This window comes from Enhydra lutris, unplaced genomic scaffold, assembly GCF_002288905.1.
Source record: "Enhydra lutris kenyoni isolate GAN:26980312 unplaced genomic scaffold, ASM228890v2 scaffoldscaffold7, whole genome shotgun sequence".
NCBI classification, from domain to species: domain Eukaryota; kingdom Metazoa; phylum Chordata; class Mammalia; order Carnivora; family Mustelidae; genus Enhydra; species Enhydra lutris.
The window spans coordinates 1602947-1626030 of NW_019154091.1; the positions used below are offsets into that span (position 1 = coordinate 1602947).

At 40.4% G+C, this 23084-nt stretch overlaps 1 protein-coding gene across 1 annotated transcript in view; it reads left to right on the plus strand.

Annotated features, from left to right (window-relative positions):
* The window catches only part of LOC111141951 (chromosome unknown C12orf42 homolog), an 83601-nt gene extending 60870 nt beyond the window's left edge, over positions 1 to 22731 (plus strand). Inside the window, 3 exon segments of the mRNA XM_022494833.1 lie at positions 18407 to 18781; positions 22267 to 22708; positions 22710 to 22731. Coding sequence (XP_022350541.1) covers positions 18407 to 18781; positions 22267 to 22708; positions 22710 to 22731 — 839 coding nt within the window.
* The last annotated feature ends 353 nt before the right edge of the window (positions 22732 to 23084 follow it).

Consider the following 23084-nt stretch of genomic DNA (forward strand, 5'->3'; position numbering starts at 1 on the left):
GAGTGGTCAAGAAGCTGGAGTAGAGTTAGAAAGATGGAGGGTTGGAAGGTAGGTAGGCAGAGAGGTTAAGAGGGGCCCAGATTGTGGAAGGCCTTGTGACCGTGATAAGACATTTTTATTTTTTTTAAGTGCAATGGGAAGTGGTCGGAAGGGTTTGAGTGAGGAAATTAACAGGATCTGATTTCACTTTTACGGGGATCCTCCCAGTGGCTCTGTCGAGAATGAACTGAAAAGCATGAGATTGAACACTAGACCCTAGTTGTGAGGCCAGTAACAAAGTTTTGGTTCCTGCCTTTGAAGACCATTTCTTGTCTTGGTGATTTTTTCCCAGTGTTCCCAAGAGCACCACATCATGACGGTGAAAGAACATGGGCTTTGTAGCCAAACGGCCTTGGGTTTGAATTCCAGTTCTGTCAATTACTATCTATGTATGGGATGTTGGCCCAAATTCTTAACTACCTGGGCCTTGTTTTCTTAATTTGAATAAGATGAGGGTCAGAATTATACCTACCTCATCAAACTGTTGTGGGGAATTAAATCAGTTTATGTAAGTAGAATGTTTTGAACCGTTCCTGGCCCATCACGAGCATCCAGTAAATGTTAGATTCTATTATTATTGAGCACAACATCCTCTTTTTTGCCTTAGGACACTATTGTCCATTTTCCTCTTCCATCGGGCTAATGTCTGCTTGTTTTTCCTGCTTTGAACTGTCACAGGAAGCCTTTCTTACCACTTTCATCACATCCTCTTAGGCAAAACAAGTCACAAGACGAGCCCAGATTAAGGGATGGAGAAACACACTCTATCTTGAGATGGGGCAAAGTCACACTCCAGGAGAAAGGGTGGAGAATTAGGGCCATTTCTGTGATCTACAGCCAGAGAAACCAAGAGAACTATTGGCGAATGTTGCCATAACACACTCTTCCAGTCATCTCAGTACCCAAAGGACCCTGTCTCAAGACAGTTTCGGCATCCTGTTGTGACCTTCTAACTTGGTGTTGCGAGACTCCACTCCCCTGTTGTTCAGAATGCTGGCTCTTCTCTTGGCCATATTCACTGCCTTCTAAATGGAAACATTGCCAACAGCGGTCTGTGTGCACGAGTGTGGGATGCGGGATGGGAGGGAGAACCTATGTTCCAGCAGCCATGTGCTCCTCGGGCTGTGTACTGAGTCCTCAGTGGAGAACACTGGGGTTCGATGCCAGATCTGAACGGCTCGGGACCACAGGCCTTGAGGTCTGTAAACATCAGATGCTTTTAACGCTGCCTTTCTTGCTTTGCCACGGGAGCAGTTGCTCAAAGAGGGAGTCCCTCCCTCTGCCCGTGAATGAGGTCTGCCTGCCAACACCAATTCCAGCTGTGAACATGTAATCAGCTCTTCTATGGCCCCAAAAGGGGAGTCCCAGAGGCCTAAATTTAATTTTCATGCATATTTGTCTTCTCCCTCCACTTTATGCAAACACTATTTTGTCACCAACACAGGCGCCAACTGTTTTGTTTGGATAATTGCTCGAAGTCAACCCCAAACTACAGGGAGCTTCTTTTTTCAGAAAGCACATTTTGGTTAATTTTCGGTGAACCAAATGATATCTTCCTTTAGCTCTTCCTTCAGGGTTTCAGCGATGATTTCTGTAAACATTTTATTCATTCTGAAGCAGTTCGACAACAGCGTCAGGTTTATTCTCCTCCATCCTGGGTCGGTTGGAATGAGCAAAGAAAACAGGAGCTCAGCAACCCTGCGGATCATCTGCTACCGCTGTTTTTCTTTCAAATAATTCGCTATTCATCTTGCCACAATCAGCTGGTCCTAGAGTGGCTGTAATAACCCAAGTAGGGGTTTGTGGCCATAATAGGGAGGAAGGGAGAGAGAAAAATGAACTCTTGTAAAACAAAGATCTTATTTTTATGGAAATGAATAGAAACTCTGAAGTAAGGATGAGACATATGGAAAAGCATAAAATATGAACAGAACGTTTTAAAATAGAAGGTCCTCAGAAATGCTCCATATGGCCCAGCCGTATTTAAGGTAACAGAAAACAGTTCACGGCGCAGCTGCAAGTGTTCATTCCTGGGGTTCAGGACTCAGTTCACAAAACTGTACTCTCCAATTTGTCTTGAAGAATGCTTTCTTTGTCTAGCTCCTGGGGCTAATTCTCTTAGGGTTTGGGGGAGAGTTAAATGAGTAAGTTATTAATTAAGACCGACAATTTTAATTAATTGTATTTCATTCTTAATGAAGGGATAAATTACTCATAAATGATCTCTCCTCCTCCCTTACTTAATAATCAATAGTTATGAAAGAGTTATGAAAACTTCATGGAGTTTTAGAGCCTCTTTAGAGCTTAGGAGATCTACATATTAGAGCGTAGTAACAACACAGTGCTCATAATGGAAACATTATTCTAAAAACAAAACGACCCTGGACATTCAAAGGGCATCTCCTAAAAGCACAGCTCAATATACTGTTAATGCTAGCCCACAGTTACTATCTAAAGAGTCAACCAACAAAAATCACACATTTTACCAAGGATTTTCTGATTTTTGCCATGGTATTAAAAATGACTTGGGAAAATCAGTGTGAACATCAAATGAGTTTTGTTATTTAGAATTCTCCATAGATAATATACGTCTCAGTATTCTTTTTGCCCTGCAGAGAATGAAGGGAAGATTTAATTCACCAAATATGAAACTAAGTCATGCTGAATGCTTGCATCATAATATGTCCTATGCCGGCCTTACCGTAGGAAAGCATTCTTTTTTAATATCCTGTGCTAGGGTGTAACTCAAATCTTTGGATACTGGCCTTGTTTTTTTCATGATTTCCATCTGAAATTTGAATGCAGAAAATGAGATAGAAGGAAATGGGAACATAATAACAAAATGAAGGTATCTATTTTTTTATTTTTCTTTTCGGTATGACCTTTTTGTTTTTCTGACAACAGAAGTCTCATTCTTACTTTTCTTTCCTCTTTAAGTTTGTAAATTCTGCCAGAACGTTTACCATGCCATTGTAGTGTCATTTGGTTCTCATTTTACTCTGTCTGTACAGTCCTGGTCAACTAATTTCATTTTTCCTGCTGCTAAACTGTTGGTTTTTTTTTTTTTTTGGGCTGAATTGACTGGATGTTTGGCTTTGTGTAGACACAGCCTCACTGTAAGTTGGCCCCCTAATTCAATAATTCACCATGAAGACTGGTTTTCATCCTCAGTGTGTTGAACAGGCATCTAATCAACCATTAATTTCCTTTTTGTTGGATGAACATAGTAACTATTTCTTTCCTTCCGATGAGAAACAGAGAGGATTAGGGGTTGCCCTAAGTCAGAAAGGGAAGTTGCAGAATTTAGCTTCAGGAACCCGTACAGTAGGAGTGATGTGGTAGAGAAAGGCCAGAATTTCTGGGAAAAAAGACATGGAGAAGAACTAATGGGTAGGTGCACAAATGCAGTGCTAGACATGGCTCTCAGCACTTTAAGTCAAGCCTAGAAGGTTCTTTTATCAAAGAGTTGGACGACCTTGGACAAGTCTCCTAGATTCTCTAAACCTATTTCTTTATCATCCCAGAGTGAAACCGATCGAGTGGAACTGAGCAATATTTTATCTTTTTATAATGCATAATTGTAATATTTTCAATGACAAATGTGAAATTATGCATATTGTTACTTGGTGTCTTGTCATTTTCATACTTGTCTTTTGAATTTATTAAGAGATAGTAATAAATTCTACCATATTTATGAGGATGAAAAGTCTTCACTACTTATCTAAGTAACTTTGTTATAAGCACTCCACTTATTTAAGAGAAATATCAGATAAGCCTAAGAGCAGTTTAATGAATTTAGACACTTGTGATGGAGACCAATTTAAACTTTAAAAAAAGTGCAGTTACAGTTAACAAAATACAATACTCGACTAATTTGGGGGGACCTGGGTGGTTCAGTCTGTTAAGTGTCTGCCTTTGGCTCAGAGGTCCCTCAAGTCCTGGGGTCCTGGGATTGAGCCTTGTGTCAGGCTCCCCACTCAGCGGGGAGTCTACTTCTCCCTCTCCCCCTAACCCTCCCCTTGCTCCAGCTCTGTCTCTCCCTTTCAAATAAATAAACAAAATCTTTAAAACAAATTGACTAGTTTTATTAAAGCTGACATCATGGATATCAGTCTGAATTATATTGATCTTATTTATCTAAAGTAAATGCAATTTGGGCTGAAGCCTCAAGGATGATCTGAACCAGGACTTATGAGAGCTTCTAGGACCTTCCATCTCATGCTTCTCATTCTTCCTGCATGTCACCTTTTTCTTCAGAGCAGCATCTTCAACAAGGTCAGAAAACATGGTCTCTGATAACTCACAGCTCATATTCCAGGGCATCTCTTTCTGGAAAGGAATAGGCATGTGGTTGCGTGGGTTCTAAGAATGAAAATATATTGAGAGAATCTGATTGTTCAAGCTTGAGTCAGTTGCACAAAACTGTGTAAGGGAGTGTGGTATCATCTTAAATGATTTTCCCATTGTAACTGAGAGGAAGAATATAATAATATAATAATATGGAAACTCCCCTTTAAACCACTTTGAGTCATAGGATCTTTGTCCCAAATAGAGAGAGAGAGAGAGAGAGAGAAAGAGAGAGTGTGTGTGTGTGTGTGTGTGTGTGTAGACAGAATAAAACATGATTACTAAAGTTTAATAAAGCATTGACAAGAAATTCTTTTTTTAGAATTTGCTTAAATAATTAAAATGGTTACTTTTGTTTGTTAATGAATTTACTTAGAAAACATTGCCTCAGCTCTCTCAGAGTGCAACATGCTAGGCCTTGGGCTGGATTCAGAAAAGAATAAAAATGCAGATTCTTTCCTTGATTAATTTACAACTTGTTTTGTTAAAAAAAAAAAAAGGGACATACTCACCTAAGACTTTAAAATTTTTTTAAATTATTTATTTAGATTTTTTGAGAGGGAGAGGTGGGGGAGGAGCAGAGGGAGAGAATCTTAAGCAGGCTCCATACCTAGTATGGGGCCTGACCTAGGGCTTGATCTCATAACCCAGAGATCATAACCTGAGCTGAAATCAAAAGTCAAATGCTTAACTAACAGAGCCACCCAGGTGCTCTCTCACCTAAGACTTTGAATTATAATGAGATTAGTGTCTAGTGAGAATACAGGAAGAATTAGAACCACTTACCCTGAGTGTTGGGAAAGTACTGTGAACATAGGCAGCAGGGGAAGGCTTCATAAAAAGACTGGTACTTACCCTGGGCCTTGAAGACTAATAGGAGGTAGACAGGTAGACAACATTCCTTTGGAGTATATTCTAAGTGGAGTCAATGTACAGGGTCAGAAAGAAGACTCAGAGCCAAGGCAAGTGGCTAAGTGTTTTGAAACACTTTCCTGAGATATTATGTACGTAATTATTTTGCCTAGAAAATGCCTTTTTCAAAGATAGTTCAAAATTTGGCTTCCTTTTATCCCTTATTTGGTTATGCCTTGTTCTGAAATAATAGAATATGAATTTGTGAGGCTGTATCATAGTTAGTTGATGCCTTGTCTATAGTACAAAAAAAGTTAATTGTCCCAATGCTAAATCCCTCAATGTGCATGAGAATTTCTTTTATTTAACAGAAACTTACTATAGGTCAAGAGGTGATAAATTGAGACTTCGATCCTGTTTTATTATTGAAAGTTACTATTTATGTACAAAAATTTATAGAGTACCTACAATGATGAAATTGACATATCCTGTCGCTGTCCTCCTGGAGCTTGGAACAATTTTGAAGGCAGGATAATTTGATAAGCAATTTCAAGTGTTAATTGTTATGATAAAGCAAGTCCAAGGAACGATGAGAACATGCAACAGAATGAGATAAGCCATTCAGAAGTTAGGGAAAAGAATAAGAAAAGGAGAGGAGTAGAAATTGGTCAGAGGAGCAGGGTCTGTGAAAGAGATGCCACAAAGAAAGAAAATGTCTGAATGTTAGGATATAGTATTGAAAGTATGATGTATCCAAGGAACTAAAAAGAGCTTTCTTCTTTCTCTTTCCATTTCCTGTCTCTCCCTCCTGACCCACACCATGACTATGACTAAGGTCAGAGTGACCCAGCTGAGAGATACATGCATATTCACTACTCTTTCTCTGGCTTATTTTCTTTTCAGATTTCTTAAGTTGAAATAAATTCCAACTCTTTTTCAAGATGGTGCTTAATAACCAGAACTCCATAGTTCTAATATCTAACATAGACTTGTTCTGACCAAGATTGTCAAACAGGGAAGCTTGCCATCTGCTCTTGGGTTTAGTAATAAATGCATGTGACATAATTTGTTCAATTCTGCCATCTCACTTCACTTTGAATAGCCTTTACCCAAGACTCAGTGTTGTCAACAGACCCAGATGATGAGTTCTTTTGTACCAACTGTATTAGATCTCACTGATAGAAATTTCATGGACTTGTTTGTCTTTACTATTAAGAAAACCATTCAAGACTCTGAGATGTTAAAATAAGTAATTTCTCTTTTCAGTGTGGAAGGCTATTCCTGTCAAGAGGAGATGCCATTTGGTCTAATGATTACATGTTATTAAATTAATATTTTAATTGGATTGCCTGGTTATTCTAACCCCCTATGGCCTTGAGGTATATTCCTTCAAGATGATCTCTTACCATAATGTCTGCTGCTGATTCAAAGTAGTGAAAGGATATTTCTTAAAAGAGGAGCTCATCACTCAAGATCATTTGCCTCGTTGGTGTCAGCCATCAGGCTAATACATTTATTTGGACAACAGTAGGTTCTGACAGAACTTAGAAAGTTCTCTTTCTCGGTTGTGAAATATGATGGATGTGCCATACTGGTGACCTTTACACAAGGCCACATGTTAATATTCAGGACCTCCCTTTTGTTGGCCTCAAACAATGGCTGTCATTAAGAAAGCTTGGTTTGCCAATATGCCCTCTGTTAGGATGCTGGATCACTCCTGATTGGTCACCAGGAAGTATCATGTGCCTTTGATGGAAATGACATGGAAGATGTATGGTCAAAGTGCTGTGCTCAGCACCACTGCTGTGCAGGGGAGAAAACCACTATGACCCAAATAGCCCTGTGCTCAAACAATGTCGCACCAACCAAAGACAACATATTGGGAAGAAAAATGCTTGTAAACCGTGTGTGTTGGAAGATGTATTGGCCAGACGGCCATAGGGCAATCTTTGAACTATAGAAATCTTTAGAAATATTGTTTGGTTCTGAAACAATACTTACAAACCTAATTAATCAAGCATAGATGGTTTATTTTCAGGCTTTCCACAGTGTGTTTCTTTAATGCAAGAAAGGGTCTGTCGGGTTCTTTTTGCTGTTTCACAGAGGCATGCAGAAACTCAGCATGGGCATTCATGTTCATACAAGTTGAAGCTCTAAATTTCAAAATAATATCTACATAGATCTCTGGTGATCCCTTCAACAAAGGCCGAGATTGGGGGTAGCCTGGATTCCTTTTTCAATTGCTCCTGATTCTATGTGCGATTTTTCTTTCCACCCTTCTCCTTCATTTTATTTGTCAGAATCAGAATAACTTATTCACAGAATCATTGAAGAAAGAGCCTCATTTCTGTTGCATTCTCTAGCTTGAGGGGAAAACACTTTTTCTTTTTTTTAGTAGAATACCTATCATGAAGAGTTACTTTCCTGAACATGTACTACTGAATGGTGTGATTTAAATTGTTTTCCAGTCTTAGTAGCATATTTTAAAAGGGTCATTGGGAAACTGCACATCCTCCAGGGGAAGGGTGAGAGATAGGAACAACATTTCATGCAAGAAATCTAAGGTGCCATCTGGAGTGATACCACAGGCAGGTAGCACAAGCCTTTGTGTCACAAGTAAGCTGTGGCTGAAATAAGCTAATCACTCAAATAAAACAATTGTCCAAGTCCTTAGTTTCATGCAAAATAGTGCCGGGCCACAGTTTCAGCAAGACATGAAATATTACACCGGGTCATGCCAGTTGAATGGTATGAGTACAATCCCCGAGGGTCAACTCCTGGTTATTTATTTAGAAGCAGGTTATCAACTGGGTGGATTATCCAAGCTCCCCACGGTGTCCTCCAGGGCTAATGTCACTATTCACCAGCTGGTTAGACTACGAAGAGCAGGAGAAGGAAAGGGGTTAAAACTCAACACATGCTTATAAACTTTGTAAGCAATTCAGATGAAAGATTTGGTGGGAAGAGAGATACTCAGGCTCGTTAATTTCAGAAAAATACACAGATTAAAAACGCAGTAGCAATACTATTTTATACTTGCCCGAATGGCGAAGATTGAAAAACATAGTCAGGTAATAATAGCAAGTGTTGGCAAGGCTGACAGTAAGAAGCCTTGTACACTGCTGGTAGGAATGTAATGCTGGTAAGAATGTAAAAAACACTCTGGAAAACAGTGGGCTCTGTACAATAAGGTGGAAGATGTGCATACTCTGTGGCTTAGCTATTCCACTTCTAGAGAAACTAGTGTACATGAAGCAGGAGTTGTGTGCAAAAATGTTCACAGCAGCCTTGTTTGTAATATTAAAAAACTGGACTTCACCCACACACCCATCAATAAGAAAATGGATGACTAAGTAGTGGATATTTATATAGTGAAGTTAGGTTAGTCTGTGGATTTTTTTTTAACTCTGCATCTATGTCTTACATAGTCTTGTAGGCATATTAAGTTGTAAAATATGAAATTGCCTATATTTGACCATTTTTGTCCTACAAAATAGCAATTTCATATGTTAACATTATGTCCTAAAAATAAAGAAAGAAAAAACATGTTCAGTGTAGTTAAGAAATATTCAGAGACTCACAGGACTGGAGAATAAAGCTGGAGAATAACAAATAGATCATGTTATTTCATCTATAGATGAGGAAACAAGGGTCTAGAAACTTTCATTCAATGAATCCATGAGAAACTGAGTGTGTTGGTTCCCAAATTATACCCTGTGTTTGAAAGAATCTGTAGCCTATCCAATCCACTTCTATGTCCCTAGGCTGGAAAGTTTTTGTGATTCTGTGCACTTAAAACAGAAAGGTTGATGTATCATGGGGAACAGGCGGTGTCATGGGAGGATGGTGAGGTATGTTTGAATGCTCTTCAGTTCTGATGTTCTGATATGTAATGAGAGGCTGACTGTGTGTGTGTCCTTTTACTAGAGTGATATCAGAAGAAGAAACACCCCCCTTGCAGAAGGCAGGGACAGGCACGGTCACACTTAGCAAAATACCTGAGCTATGACAGATGCCTGCCCCACCAGTGGCTACTGCATTCTCCCACACCCATGGTAGACATCAGCAACTTCCCCATGAACAAAGACACAGCCGTGGAACTCTTTAAAAATCAGTTCCACCTCCAATTTGGGCTTCTGGTGTTTTGAGATGAAGCTTCTTTGCCCTTTTTTTTATAAGGGACAATACACTAGAGCTGGGATTGTGATTGTGATGAACTGAGCAATGTGGACTAATCCCAAAGGAGAGAGAAGGGAAGTCATTACTCTCAGACAAGTCTGCAGAAGGGGAGGATGGAGGTTGATGTGCACAATGGAGAAGAATAATGTAACACTGAAGAGCATCTATCAGAAGGGTGAGAGGTCCATTCAATTGTTTTTTCCAAGAGAAGTTTCTGAGTATGAACTTCCTGCCTAGTGTTTGAGAAACTGTGGAGAATGATTCAGAGATGGTACTTGCCCTCACAGAGCTTACATTCTAGCCAGAAAGACTGGCATAAACTTGTAAACAATTACTTATATAAAATATTATTGTAATATATTGAATAAAAATAAAGCAGAGTACAGAAGCATGATGGGGTCAGGAGGCCATTTGGAAATGAAATGGAAGAGTAAACTTCTTTGAGAAGCAGCTATCTTTTAGATTAAAAATTAAAAAAATTAAAGATTTTACTTATTCATCTTGGAGTTCTTTTCTTTATGTAGATCTGAATTTATGACCTCTATTATTTTCCTACTCCTTGAGAAGTTGTTTTAACATTTCTTGTAAATAGTTCTGTAAATAATAAATTTTAAATTTATTTTAAATTTAAATTTATTTTAAAATAAGTTTAAAATAAATTTAAATTTAAATTTAAATTTAAAAAAATTTTATTTATTTATTTGAGAGAGAAAGAGAGAGAATGAGTGGTGGGAGGGGAGAAGCAGGGAGAAGCAGACTCCTCACTGAGCAGGGAGCTCAACTCAGGGCTTGATTCCAGGACCCTTGGATCATGACCTGAGGTGGAGGCAGATGCTTAATTGACTGAGCTACCCAGGTGCCCCTCTCCACTTTTTTATTATTATTTGAGGAAGTATTTCTTCTTAAGTGTTGAAATATAATTTTGCTGGATATAGAGCTCTAGGTTGGTGTTTTTGTTTTTTTTCTTCTGGTACTTTGTAAATATGTCATTCTACTCTCCTCTTGTTTGCAGTTTTGAATAAGAAAACCACTTTAATTCTTATCCTTATTCTTCTAAAAGGGGATCCCTGCCTTTCCCCACCCCTGATTCTTTCAAGTTCTTCTCTTTGTGTTTGGATTTCTGCAATTTGAACATGATATGCCTAGTGTAATTTTTTTTTCTTTTTGTTGTTCATCTTGCTTAATGTTCTTTGAGCAGCCTGGATCTATTGTTTGTGTTCTGCCATTAATTTTGGAAAGTTCTCAACCATCATTACTTCAAATATTTCTTCTGCCTCATTCTCTCTCTTTTCTTCTTCCAAGAAGGATGTGTATGTTGTATCTTATAAAATTGTCCCACAGTACTTGTATGTTCTGCTTTGTTTTTTAAATATTTTAATTTGAATTTTCCTCCATTCTTTTCTCTTTGCATTTTAGTTCAGAAGTCCTTCCTGACCTATCTTCATGCTCACTGATTCTTTCCTTGACCATGTTCAGTGTACTGATGAGCCCATTGAAGACATTATTCATTTCTGTTTCAGTATATTGTATTTATAGCATTTTTATTGTATTTTTATTGTATTTCATTTTTAAATAAAAGCTGTATATATTTAAAGTGTACAATATGATGATTTGATATACACACACATATATAGTGAAATGATTACTACTATAAAGCTAATTAAAATGTCATCTCCTCACAGGGTTACCATTTTTGTGTGTGTGTGTGATGAGAGCACCAGAAATCTACTCTTTTAGCAGATTTCCAGGATTTGGTACAGTATTATTAACTATAGTTACTATGCTGCACATTAGATCTCTAGATTTATCCATCCTATATAACCACAAGTTTGTTCCCTTTGACTAGCCTCCCATTTCCCCCACCTCCCTGCCCCTGGTAACTTGTGTTCTGCTCTCTGCCTCTATGTGTTCAACTTTGTTGGATTCCACAGATAAGTGAAATCAAGTAGCATTTCTTTTTGTTTCTTTTAGTTTCCATCTCTCTGCTTACCTTACTTATGTACTCTTTCTTATGTACTTTCTCTATTAGAGCCCTTAGCATATTAATCATAGTTATTTTATTTATTTATTTTTATTTTTATTTTTTAGATTTTATTTATTTGTCAGAGAGAGAGAGGGAGAGAGAGCGAGCACAGGCAGACAGAATGGCAGGCAGAGGCAGAGGGAGAAGCAGGCTCCCTGCTGAGCAAGGAGCCCGATGTGGGACTCGATCCCAGGATGCTGGGATCATGACCTGAGCCGAAGGCAGCTGTTTAACCAACTGAGCCACCCAGGCGTCCCAATCATAGTTATTTTAAATTCCTTCTCTGATAATTCCAACATCAGTGTCAGATCTGAGTCTGGTTCTTAGGCTTTGCTTTGTCTCTTCAACTGTGTTTCTTCTTGCCTTTTGGTATGTCTCATAATGTTTTGTTGAAGACCAAGCTGGCTATATGAAAATATAGGAACTGAGATAAACAGATCCTTGGTGGTAGGGGCTATTGATATGAATCTGGCTAGGTGTTGGGTTGTGTTTAATGTTTGTTGTAGCTGTCGGTGTCAGAAGCTTCATATTTCCTGCATGTTCCCTCACTATTCTTCCTCAAAGTGAGTCTTTGTCTTCAGCTCTTTCAGCTATAATATACTAGAGACCTGATGGTATGATGATAAGGTGTGGGTGGGGAGAAGCATTTTATGATCTTATTATTAAACCTCAGTCTTTTAGGAAGTCTGTGTTTCTGGGCTGTGACATTCACACATATTTCTTGTCTTTTACCTCCCTTATGTGAGACAAGATGGTTAAATGGGGCTGTAGTGGGATAAATGCCCTTCCCTGGGCTGAGATAAGTCTCTGGTATGTCTTTGCTATGGAGAATGCTCTGGGCATATTTTGCAATGACTATTCTTCCCTTTTATGCATCAGAATTGTAAAAGAATCTTTCTCAGTTCCTCAGCTTGAGGTGGTTCTTCTGGGGTGGGGTGCTGTGAGTGGGATTCTTCTAAGGCAAAACCCACTGAACTGTAGAGACCCCCTAAAACTGCGCCATCAGGAGGTTCTCACTTTTAAGCTACTCTACACTTAGCCTCCAACAATTCATCAAAATTACCATTTAAATGATCCTACCAGTTTATGGCTTCAGAGGCTTCTACTCTAGGTAAACAGACCTTGATCTGAATCTTTGAATTCACCTGTCTCCAGATTGTTGGGTGCCAGTTTGTCCTGTGAACTCAGTTCTCTGAAGGGTCCAAGTAAAGTTGTTGATTTTTAGCTTGTTTAGCTCCATCTTGTTGCAAGGATAGGAATGTCAATTTCCAAACTGTTTCCATGTTGGAGCTGCAACTGGAAGTCCATTTCTTATATTTTCCTCCATTTTTGTTACCATTATCCCCATTTTACAGATGAGACAGATCCAACACAGACTCTCTAGCTCATAACTGCTATATAAAACTACCAGGCACATCCAAGTTACATTACCACTCACTTGTCTGACTGCCAACTGCCTTCTGACTGGCTTCCATTCTTGTCCCCTTCTGCCCACATTTCCTTAGAGAGTTTTACAAAGGTATGTGCTACTGTCATCACTCATCTATGTGAAACCTTCAGTAGCTTTCCATTGCACCTTGTGCAGTCCCCCGACCCCTCCTGCCCCTTTGCTTCAGCTCACTTCTGTTCAGCCACTGAGGCTAGCACTCTTGGGAACACAACTCAGTACTTGTCATGCTGAAATGCTCTTTTCCCTACTCTTGAACAACAAAGTCCTTTTCAGTCTATGGGTCAGTCTCAGAGTCAATGTTACCTTCCTGGGTCTCTACCTATATTTCTCTGTCTCGGCCCCTTGAATTTTCACCGACTTCACTCACCACAGTTTGTAACTGCTTAGTTGTGACCTGTTTTTGGCATCTTCCCCAGGAGCTTGCAAGCTCCATGAAGGCAGGGGTCACATTTGACTTAGTCTACTGGCCCCCAGAGCTAAATGTAGAGCAAAACACGTTAGTAGGCATTCGAGAAATATTTTTGAATAAATAAAATGAGGCAAACCCCAGATGGATGGAAAAGGTATTATTTTCCACTTGAGTCCTTATTGCTGAAAGAGGTCATTCAGGAGCTATGGAGGGAGACTGGAAGGAACATTTTCTTTTCTTTTTAAAAGATTTTTACTTATTTGACAGAGAGAGAAACAATGAGAGAGGAAGCACAAGCAGGGGGACTGGGAGAGGGAGAAGCAGGCTTCCTGCAAGGAGCAGGGAGCCTGATGCGGGCTCGATCCCAGAACCCTGGGATCATGACCTGAGCTGAAGGCAGACGCTTAACAATTGAGCCACCCAGGCACCCCAGAAGGAACATTTTCAATAACAACAACAACAATAGTAACAGGGAAGCCTTGCTGAGTACTTCCTGTGTGCCAGGAAGTACTTTGGCACACAGGAAGTGTGCCACACAGTGTGGCACGCAGGAACTGCATTTGAACCTCATCGTGTAGGTATTATGATTATTGCCACTTTATGAATGAGAAAACTAAGACAAAGAGCAGTTGAATGACTTGGTCCTAGTAACACAGCCAGGAAGGGGGTAAGAGAGATTTGGTCCAAGGAGTCTGGGTGCAGAACTTGTACACTTGGTCTTAAAGCTCTACCACTGCTCAAGGCTTAATGCATTACAGCCTCCTCTGTAAACTCAACCCCATTTGCTTTCAGTTGACTCTCACTCCACAGCTAGGAGAAATGGTGTGAAGGGGCAGATTCCATTTAACTCCACGGTGTGGTTTAAGAATCTTTTTAAAGAGTATATTGTTGGAGTTTTCAGCATTAATTAAAGACCTATTTAAGGGTTGTATTTTATTTTCTATGAAGGAGATGACATCAGTTAGTTTTAGCTCCTATTTGTGCCAACAGTCAAGGACAAAATGAGCTTTGGGAAATTAATCATCTCTGGATTTTATTCCCTTTCTAGGATAGTTGCCTCTGGTCCTCCCATAACATGAACATGCTAGCTAGAAGCCCAGGAAAGCAAAAAGAGGATGGGGATACACACACATAGGAGTTAAATATTAAGGAAAGTTGCTGGGCATGGATGCAAAGGCCTGTGGCGCCATGCCTGCTGATATTGTAGAGAGGCTGAAAGTGCAGGAGCTAAATGACTAGAAAATGAATAAAATGAATAAATCAGAATCTGTCATGACTTATCATGAACTATTTTGCTGCTCAAAAGAAAGATAAATTGCTTCTGTGGAAGACATTCAGCACTGAGGCTTATTTTATTGTACCTTGAAATCTCCTGTCTGCCACAATATTACTTCCAATGAAATTAGCAGCAGATGGAAGACCTGAGTGGCAAGATGACAGGCAGAGTCGCCTACACATGAAAAGAACTTGCAAAACTGGGATAATGGGAAGAATTTTTTAGCAAACAACACACCACAAAACAAGGGCCTCAACTAGTGAGAAAAGTTGAAGGGGTGGCTGGGGAAGCCTTGACAATGTGGGCTTTCATGGGAGCGAATTCCAGTTATGGGGCCATAGGCAGGTGCCCTTTCTTCTTTGGCACATCAGAAGCCCAGCTGATAGCAGTGACTACGGGCCAAAGCATGGACCCTAGGACAATGTCAGATCTGTGACCAGGTGCCACTGCTTGTTAGTTGTTATTGTGCACACTTCTCTCCCACTCTTCATCAAACCCAGTGCCCATAGTTTGCTCTGGCAATGCTGGGATTGATTGCGCAGTAGAAAAACAAAACCCCCTCAAAATAAGATGTAGATCCCCACCCCAGCTTCTGTGATGCTTGGTGAGTGGGGTGGAGAAGGTGTTTACTTGCTGACTTCAGTTTTCTCCTCAGAAAAATGAGGATGGCAAAGGACTATTGTCAGTTTCAAGGGAGATTACTGATGGGAAAAGAAATAAGATGTAAAGGAGTGTACAAGCTGTAAAGTGATACAGAATGCCATTTTCTGAAATGAAGACTTGTCCACAGAGAGAGAATACTCTGAGGAGAAAGACACCTTTGACTTCATGCTTCAGCATGTTCATGATTGCTTGGACTAACTCATAGTTATAACAGTACCTGAAATTTCTAGTGAGTGAATTAGACACATGAAAGTTTCCCTGCTCACTATTTATAATCCCCATGGGGCTTACGAAGCACAGGTCCTGGGGTCCTGGGACCACATATCTGTATTTTTCAAAGCATGCCGGTTATTGACTAATGCACAGACAGGATTGAAAAATACTGCATTAGATTCAAGGGATGGCTGACCTGACAGAGTACTTGACTTGAAATCATGAGCAGTGGATTTTGGCTCAAGTTCTGTTACTATTTTGGTGGGGAAATTTGAAAACTTAAAAAAAAAAAAAAAAGACTGGAAACCATTGGAGATTGCAAAATGTCCTTCCATTTGCCACAGTCTTTTTTGTTTGTTTGTTTGTTTAATGTTAAAACAACTGGTTGTTCTATTCAATTCAGACAACCTGGAAATTGTATCAGAGAGGAAACTTGAAACTCACTCTGGTGTCTACGAGAGGCTCCGCATTGCTATGCTGAAGTCCATTTTGCTATAAATCAGCTGGTCAATTTAGTCTCAAAATGATCCATTCTGCTGACCTGAGTAACATTTTGTCACTAGAGTAGTACCTAGTATCTGATAGGAGCTCAGTAAATATTGGTTGAATAATTAAATAAGTATAGTCACCACCTGTCCCAACACCATACAAGGAGGCTTTAATAATTATTTCCCATATATAGTATTACATATATCCATGTGTATAATATGTTTATTATATTGCAAATACAATGTTACTTATTTGCTCTTCTAATAAGCAAGGAAATCTCTGTTGCAGAGGTAGTGAGATTCAGGTTCCTAGAGGCATTTTTTTAAAAAAGATATTATTTATTTGAGAGAAAGAGAGAGAGTATGAACAGGAAGAGGGGCAGTGGGAGAGGGAGAAGCAGACTCTGCAGAGCAGGAAGCCGGATGCAGGACTCAGTCCCAGGACCCCGGGATCATGACCTGAGCTGAAGGCAGACGTTTAACTGACTGAGCCACCCAAGCACCCCATAGATTCCTAGAGGTATCTAAGCAGAGGTGGATGGTGAAGGTGGTGGGGTTCAGCCCCAGGTGATCTATAAGATCTCTTTCAACTCCCAACTTTTAGGATGTGAAGGTGTGTAAAGTGTCTTCAAAACTTCCATCCTGCTCTTGACGTTTGACAATAAAACAAGGGTAGATCAAATGCCGCTGGTTCTAGTGCTATAAAATTTCCTTTGGGAGTAAGAGTCCCAGAGCTACTGTTTTGAAAGATTCCAGATATTGCTTTGCATTTAGGAAAGCCTGATGTATTTGCGTACAGTTCGAATTCTGGGCTTTAAGATGAAATGAGGCAATCAATTAAATATAAATAAAAGTTCAGTCTTCCTAAAGTGTTGGAGGTAGACAAGACTTCTGGAACTCTAAAATTTGCTTATGCACAAAGCTTGCACATACATCCCCATGGTGCCCAGCTGAATATTTATAAAATCAGATTCTGAGATGAAGATGGTATGAAGGGAAGCAAATGATACTGTGACTTTTACAGGGCTGGCCATAGGCCAAAGATGCAAATTGATGGCCTGTGGTGATTCAGAGAGCAGATGTGTTTTGTGGAGCCCACGCTGTGTTTTTTAAAAAATTGAATGAGTTACCAGCATTGAAAAATTATAAGTTTTTATATATATAAAAAATATATTTCTCTGTTTCTCCTGAAAAGCCAGAAAAATCTGTCTACACTGGGACCACCTGCCCTCATGGCAACATAAGGCATGGTCTGAGAAGTGGCTGGCCCCAGTTGACAAGACATAGACTCCCAGGGTACCCCTCCTTGGCCTTTTCTCTCATTTCTGCTATCCGCAACCCCCCTCCCCCGAAGCATTTGCTTTGATTCCTCCTTTTGCAAACAAGGCTGTGGTTTAGGAGGAATGTGTCCTGGTACCCAACATGGCCAGCATCCTCTTTGCCTCATGCCCACAACTTGCTAAGACTTGTTGTGCCCTGGCACCATTTCTGCCACACAGTAGAACTCATGCAATAGACTCCCTTTCCCTTCCCATTCCACACTTCCCACCTCCTGGTTTTTCCTTTTTTCTACTTTCTACTCCCCAAATCCGAACATCTTTTTTTTTTTTTTTCTTTTTTTCCCCAGTATGAAAAGGGCTGCTGTTAATAACTGCTCTGGGACAATTGGAACTATTGTGGATACCTGTTTCCTAGCACTGCTGTAATAAAGAATCACAAATGGGATGGCTTAAAACCAAATTGTTTTCTCCCAGTTCTGGCAGCCAGAAGTCAGAAATCCAGGTGTCAAGGATTGGCGCCTTCTGGAGGTTCTGATGGAGAATTCCTTTCATGCCCTTTTTTGAGCTGCTGGTTATTGCTGTAATCCTTGGCATAGCTTGGCTTGGAAATCCCACACTGCCATCCCCGCTTCTGTCATCATGTGGTGTTCTTCCTTTCTTCCTGTGCACCCCTGTCTGTTTCTCCTTCTGATAAGGATGCTCATCATATTGGATTACGGCCTCACTCTAACAACCTCAACTTGATTATACCTGCAAAGACCCTATTTCTAAGTAAGGTCACATTCACAGGTGCAGAGGGTTGGGACTTCAACGTATCTTCTTGGGGGACACAATTCAACCCATTAGCTTCAAACCAGCTTTCTGACCTATGAAATGGAGTAAATGATAGCATCTGTTAGTTATAGTTTATGTGAGGACTGATTGACCAACCTGTCTAGCCCTTCACACAGTGCTTCCAACAGAAGCATGTTCAGCCTCTTACTTCCCTTACTATGTCTTTACCCTCCTCACCTTCTCCCACTTTGGTACCCAGGTTCTTGGCTTGTCACTTCTGTTTTCTCAGTATAGAAATACGAAACAAATAACCTATATATTGCCTGATTTCATTCTTCTTACCATTAGTTTCGAAGGTAATATTGAAGTGCATTCTTTTAAACTAATACGTTTGCCTTTTTCCGTGTCTCTAGGAAAGATTCGGACTCCAGGAGCATGTAAAAGCCTGCTTTGTGCCCACCCGCACACCGTCCCGAGGTCTCCAGTTTCGAGTACAGCTTCTTTGGAAGAAGAGAGCCATGCAGAAGCCAGTTCCTCCCAGACACCATCCGGTGAATGTGATGAGGCCCTACTGATCTTCACCATCAGACGAGAAATTAAGAGAGCCAGAGCAGCACCTAAAGAGGCCTGGAAGAGTCCAGTTTTGGCAAAGAACATGACAAAAAAGCCTATTAGATCCCACTCAGTCACTCCTTTGGACCTGGAGGCTGCAGGCACGCACATCAGTAGGCATGCGAGACTTCAGAACCGGCCCTCCTACAATTCCAGGGGAGATTCTGCCCCACTGGGTAAGGATTACTTTGTGGTCCTTGCTTTTTCTTTTTTTTTTTTTTTAATTAATTAGCTTATTTTAGAGAGAGGCAGAAATAGCACAAGTGGGAGGAGCAGAGAGAGAGAATCTCAAGTAGACTCCACACTGAGCGCAGAGCCCGATGTGACCTTGAGATCATGACCGCAGTTGAAACCAAGAGTCAGATGCTTAACCAACTACCACCCAGGTGCCCTGACTTTGTGGTTCTTAATTCTTTCTCTCTTCAGTTGGTCACACTTTGTTTTTAGCTTCATGTAAACAGTAAAATTACTGACTCAATGGCAGATCCTGTTCTAGAAGGTTCTATAAGAGCTGTATCAGTCATTCTCGAATGGAAGTCTACTTGTTGCCAAGTTACTGTATTGGAGAAGAGAACAAGTGTGATTTGATGACAAGTAATGTGATGATTCAGGTATTGCACCAGAAAATAATGATAATGACAGTTATTGCTCACATATCAGTCCAGCCCTCATTTAATTAGCTCTCACCATGGGCCATACACTGTGCTGAGCATTTCACATTATTTCCTGAAACCCTCCCATAATACCTTTAGGCAGGTCATGTCATTATCCCCATTTTACAGGTAAGAAAACTGTAAATTCATAGCACAGGATAACGTATATGATGACAAAGTGTCTCAAAATTGCTCATAGGAGGAATGAGTAAAAATAAGGAAATGGACCAGAAGGAATGAGCTTTGAAACCAAGGACACCTAGGCTCAAATCTACCTTCTCCCGTTTCTGTTCTGTAGCCATGATCAGTCTTGTACATTTTCTTTGAGCTCAATATTTTCATCTGCAAACTAACAACAATTACTGCTTTGAAGGGATGTGGTAATTAGAGGATTGATGTAAATGAACTTCATTGAACACAGCAGGGACCAAACAGGAATGGGGTGATGGTGGTGGTGTTTATGGTGCTGTTGTTCAGACTGGAGGTAAGAAAATGTGAGGGAACAGTTGATATTCCAGATGCTCTAGAACTGTCATGTAGAAGGATGAGATTAATTTTACATAACTTTTTTTTTTGGAAACTTTTTTGGGTAGATTTCACTTCATAGGTTTATGAAGTTTGTTGGAATGGACCAACAGAAGAAAGAGACAGATTTTTACTCAATACAAAGGAGAATTTTCTTTGAACTAGAGGATAATGTCCTGTTTGGACTAGAAGTGGCAAAGGAGGGTCTGGTAGACCCTCATTCAGAAAGACACTCATTCAGAGATCACTTCATTCTAGGAAGCTGGGCTTGAGGATGGGATGCTGAGGGTGCTGGTTCATCAACTTTTTTTTTTTTTTTTTTTTTTGTCTTACTATGTGTAACGCGATGTGCTAAAATCTGGACATACATCTTCAGTTTTGATCCATATGGCCATCCTCTGAGACAGGAATTGCTATTTTCTCATGCTTTAGATGCAGAATCTGAAGGTCAGGGAGATTCTGTAACTTTAGGGCTAGAGCCAGGATTCAAGCTCTCTGTTTCGACTCCAGGTCAGAGTATACCGATACTGATTTCAAACATGATGATAACAGCTCTTGGGTATTGAGCACTTACTATTTACTGGATGTTCTACTTTTAGCATGGTCCTCTCTCAGACACTTAACTAGTTTGCTTTTTCACTTCCTTCAAGTCTTTATTGAAATTGTTACTTATGTGTGCATTATTTTTCTACTTTGGATTTATTACCAGCTGACACTCCCTCCGTTCTTCATTTGCTTCTTTAGTCATCCACTTTCCCATCCCCAACCCCTTTCCCCAAAACAAGAATGTAAGCTCTTGTAAGTGCAAGGATATTGCCTGTTTTATGCTGCTCTGGATTTCCAGTGTCTAGAATACTGGCAGATATATAACAGACAAATTTTAATGAATGAATAAATGAACGAACAAACTTAATCCTATTAGTGACCTTGTGAAGTAGGTAATACAATCCTCATGGTTCAGGTAAGGACAAAGAGGCTTAGGCCAGGTGATGGGCCAGGATTTGAATCTACGATGGTCTGACACCAAAGCCTTGTTGATTCCATTACATCACAATCCCTAAGAGAGTTACAAAATGCATCATTACCGAATTGCATTCAGGGAAGGAATTCCTATTCTTTGTTTACGACAGAAACCTGACCTGTCTTAACCTGTCTAGGTTTTATTCTGTTGCTCCAAATTCCAGAACCACATCCATGTTCTCTTATGGAATTCCCTTGCACTGATTATTGAGAGCAATGAATTGGTCATCTGCCATGGCTGCAAATCCAAATCAGCAAATATCTATCAAGCATCTAGTTTTCAGAAAGTAGTGTGTCTGGCATTCTGAAAGCTCTTACTTAATGGAGATATTGAAATGCCATTCCACTTTTATTTCCAGGAAATAATTCTTATACTGAAAAATCAAAGTCACTAAAAGTTTTCCAGTGTTTGCTTTGGGTATGATGAGTATGTAGTGAGAGATGCCTGATACATACCAGGCACAGTATGTAATGAGCTAATTGAATTGCCTAGATATAGACTGGCTGTTTGACACAGGTACCATACATTTTTAATTTCATGCATATTTTTTTAAAGGTGAATGCTCCTGTAGGTTGCTCCAAATATCCTATATATTTACATGCTATTCAAAGCCCTTTAAAACTTGTGCAAAGTGATTTAAAGCACATACATTGTCTTAATTTACTACGGAAGAATTAGACTTTATGTAGGTCAATGGGTAGAATTTCTCGGGGAAAATCTATGTATAAGGAAATTATATATATATGTACATATACATATATATATACACACAGGTACTATATATATATTCTTTAACAGTATTGACTGTATTGTAAAAATCCTCAGCTTTGACATAAAAATTATTCGACTGGGCAATTAAAGAAAAAGGACAAATTAGTTATTAGTATTAGTGTGTATGTATGTGTTGTATAGGTCTGGACCATATTAACTCCCTGATTGTTTTAATTTTCAGCTGGTTGAAACTTCTAATAAAACTTACAGAATATTGCCTCTTGGGTGTTTAAATTATCAGTTGGAAGTCTACATGGGCTGTGGATCTGTTTGCTTTGCCCGCTCTCTAATTCCACTAAATTTTCCACTCAAACTTTTCCCTCATTTAGAATTTGTGGTCCTATTTTCGTCACCAATTCTGTTTCCCTCCTCTCTTGAGCTGTTTTGAACAGCTTTCCTTGAAATAAAAAGTGTTATGAGGAGTCTGTAAAAATGATTTTTTTTTTTTTGGAGGGGGTGCTTTTAAACAACAGGAAAGGAATAGATATCATTTTATTTGCTTAAGGCAATGCCGGGGAAGCATGCAAAGAGAATGTTTGGGGCCTCTCTCTCTCTTTCTCTCAGCACGTTGCAAATGTTGATTTCTTCAACATCCAGTTATCAGCAGAGATTTTCTGAAAGTCGCGGCAGGGCGGCAGGGCGGGTGAATTCCGCACACTTCAGGGCCACTCCTCCCTTGTCTGTCTTCCAGGTCCCGCTGCGAGGCCTTCCACCGCCATCGGCCTCTGCAGGAAAAGCCAGACCCCCTCGGCTTCGTCGGGTGTTTCCCGGAGTTCCTCGGAGCTGGAGATGGAGGACAAGAAGGCAGCCCCAGTAGGAGCTCAGGCGGACCCCCATCGTCAAAGCCGGCCCCGGGGCGCGCCCCTAAGTCCGGCTGGAGGAGGCGCAGTTGCCATGGCACCAGAGATGCTCCCCAAGCATCCTCATCCCCCGGAGAAAAGGGGGCCCAGGGCGGACGCCTCTCTTCACGGCAATCTGGCAGGAGCTCCCCTTCCTCTGCGGGCCGGTGCTCCCACCCATCTCCCCTCAAAGAAGTTAATCAAGGTTCGCTCTTCTCCCTCTGCCCGCCCACCCCAGCGTTTCCATACGGTTTGTTCACAGACCCCTCCTAGGCCGGGGGTGGGGGTGGGGGCCGGTGAATGCTCACTTACATTGACCGCTGCGAGGGAATTGTCCGCGGATGCTGCCCATCTTCAAATCAATGCCTGCCCAGAACAACAGAAAAGGCCTCAGATGTACTGGTTTCCACAGAACCATTGTTAGGCTTTTGTGAAGCAGTTTTGAACCTAATAAATAATGTCAAAAGTCTCTATCGCAGCCAAAAATGTTCCTTTTGAAGCATTTCTAATAGTATTTTTGTTCTGCGGTGTCTCCCAGTGTCACAAAGAATTTGTGCCTCACAATGGGGATGGGGTACATCGCGTGCCACTTTGCAATGTGCCCGCAGGGATTGGACCCCTCTTTGTTTTGCTCTCACAGGTAAACGGTTTCATTTGCCAACTTGAGCTT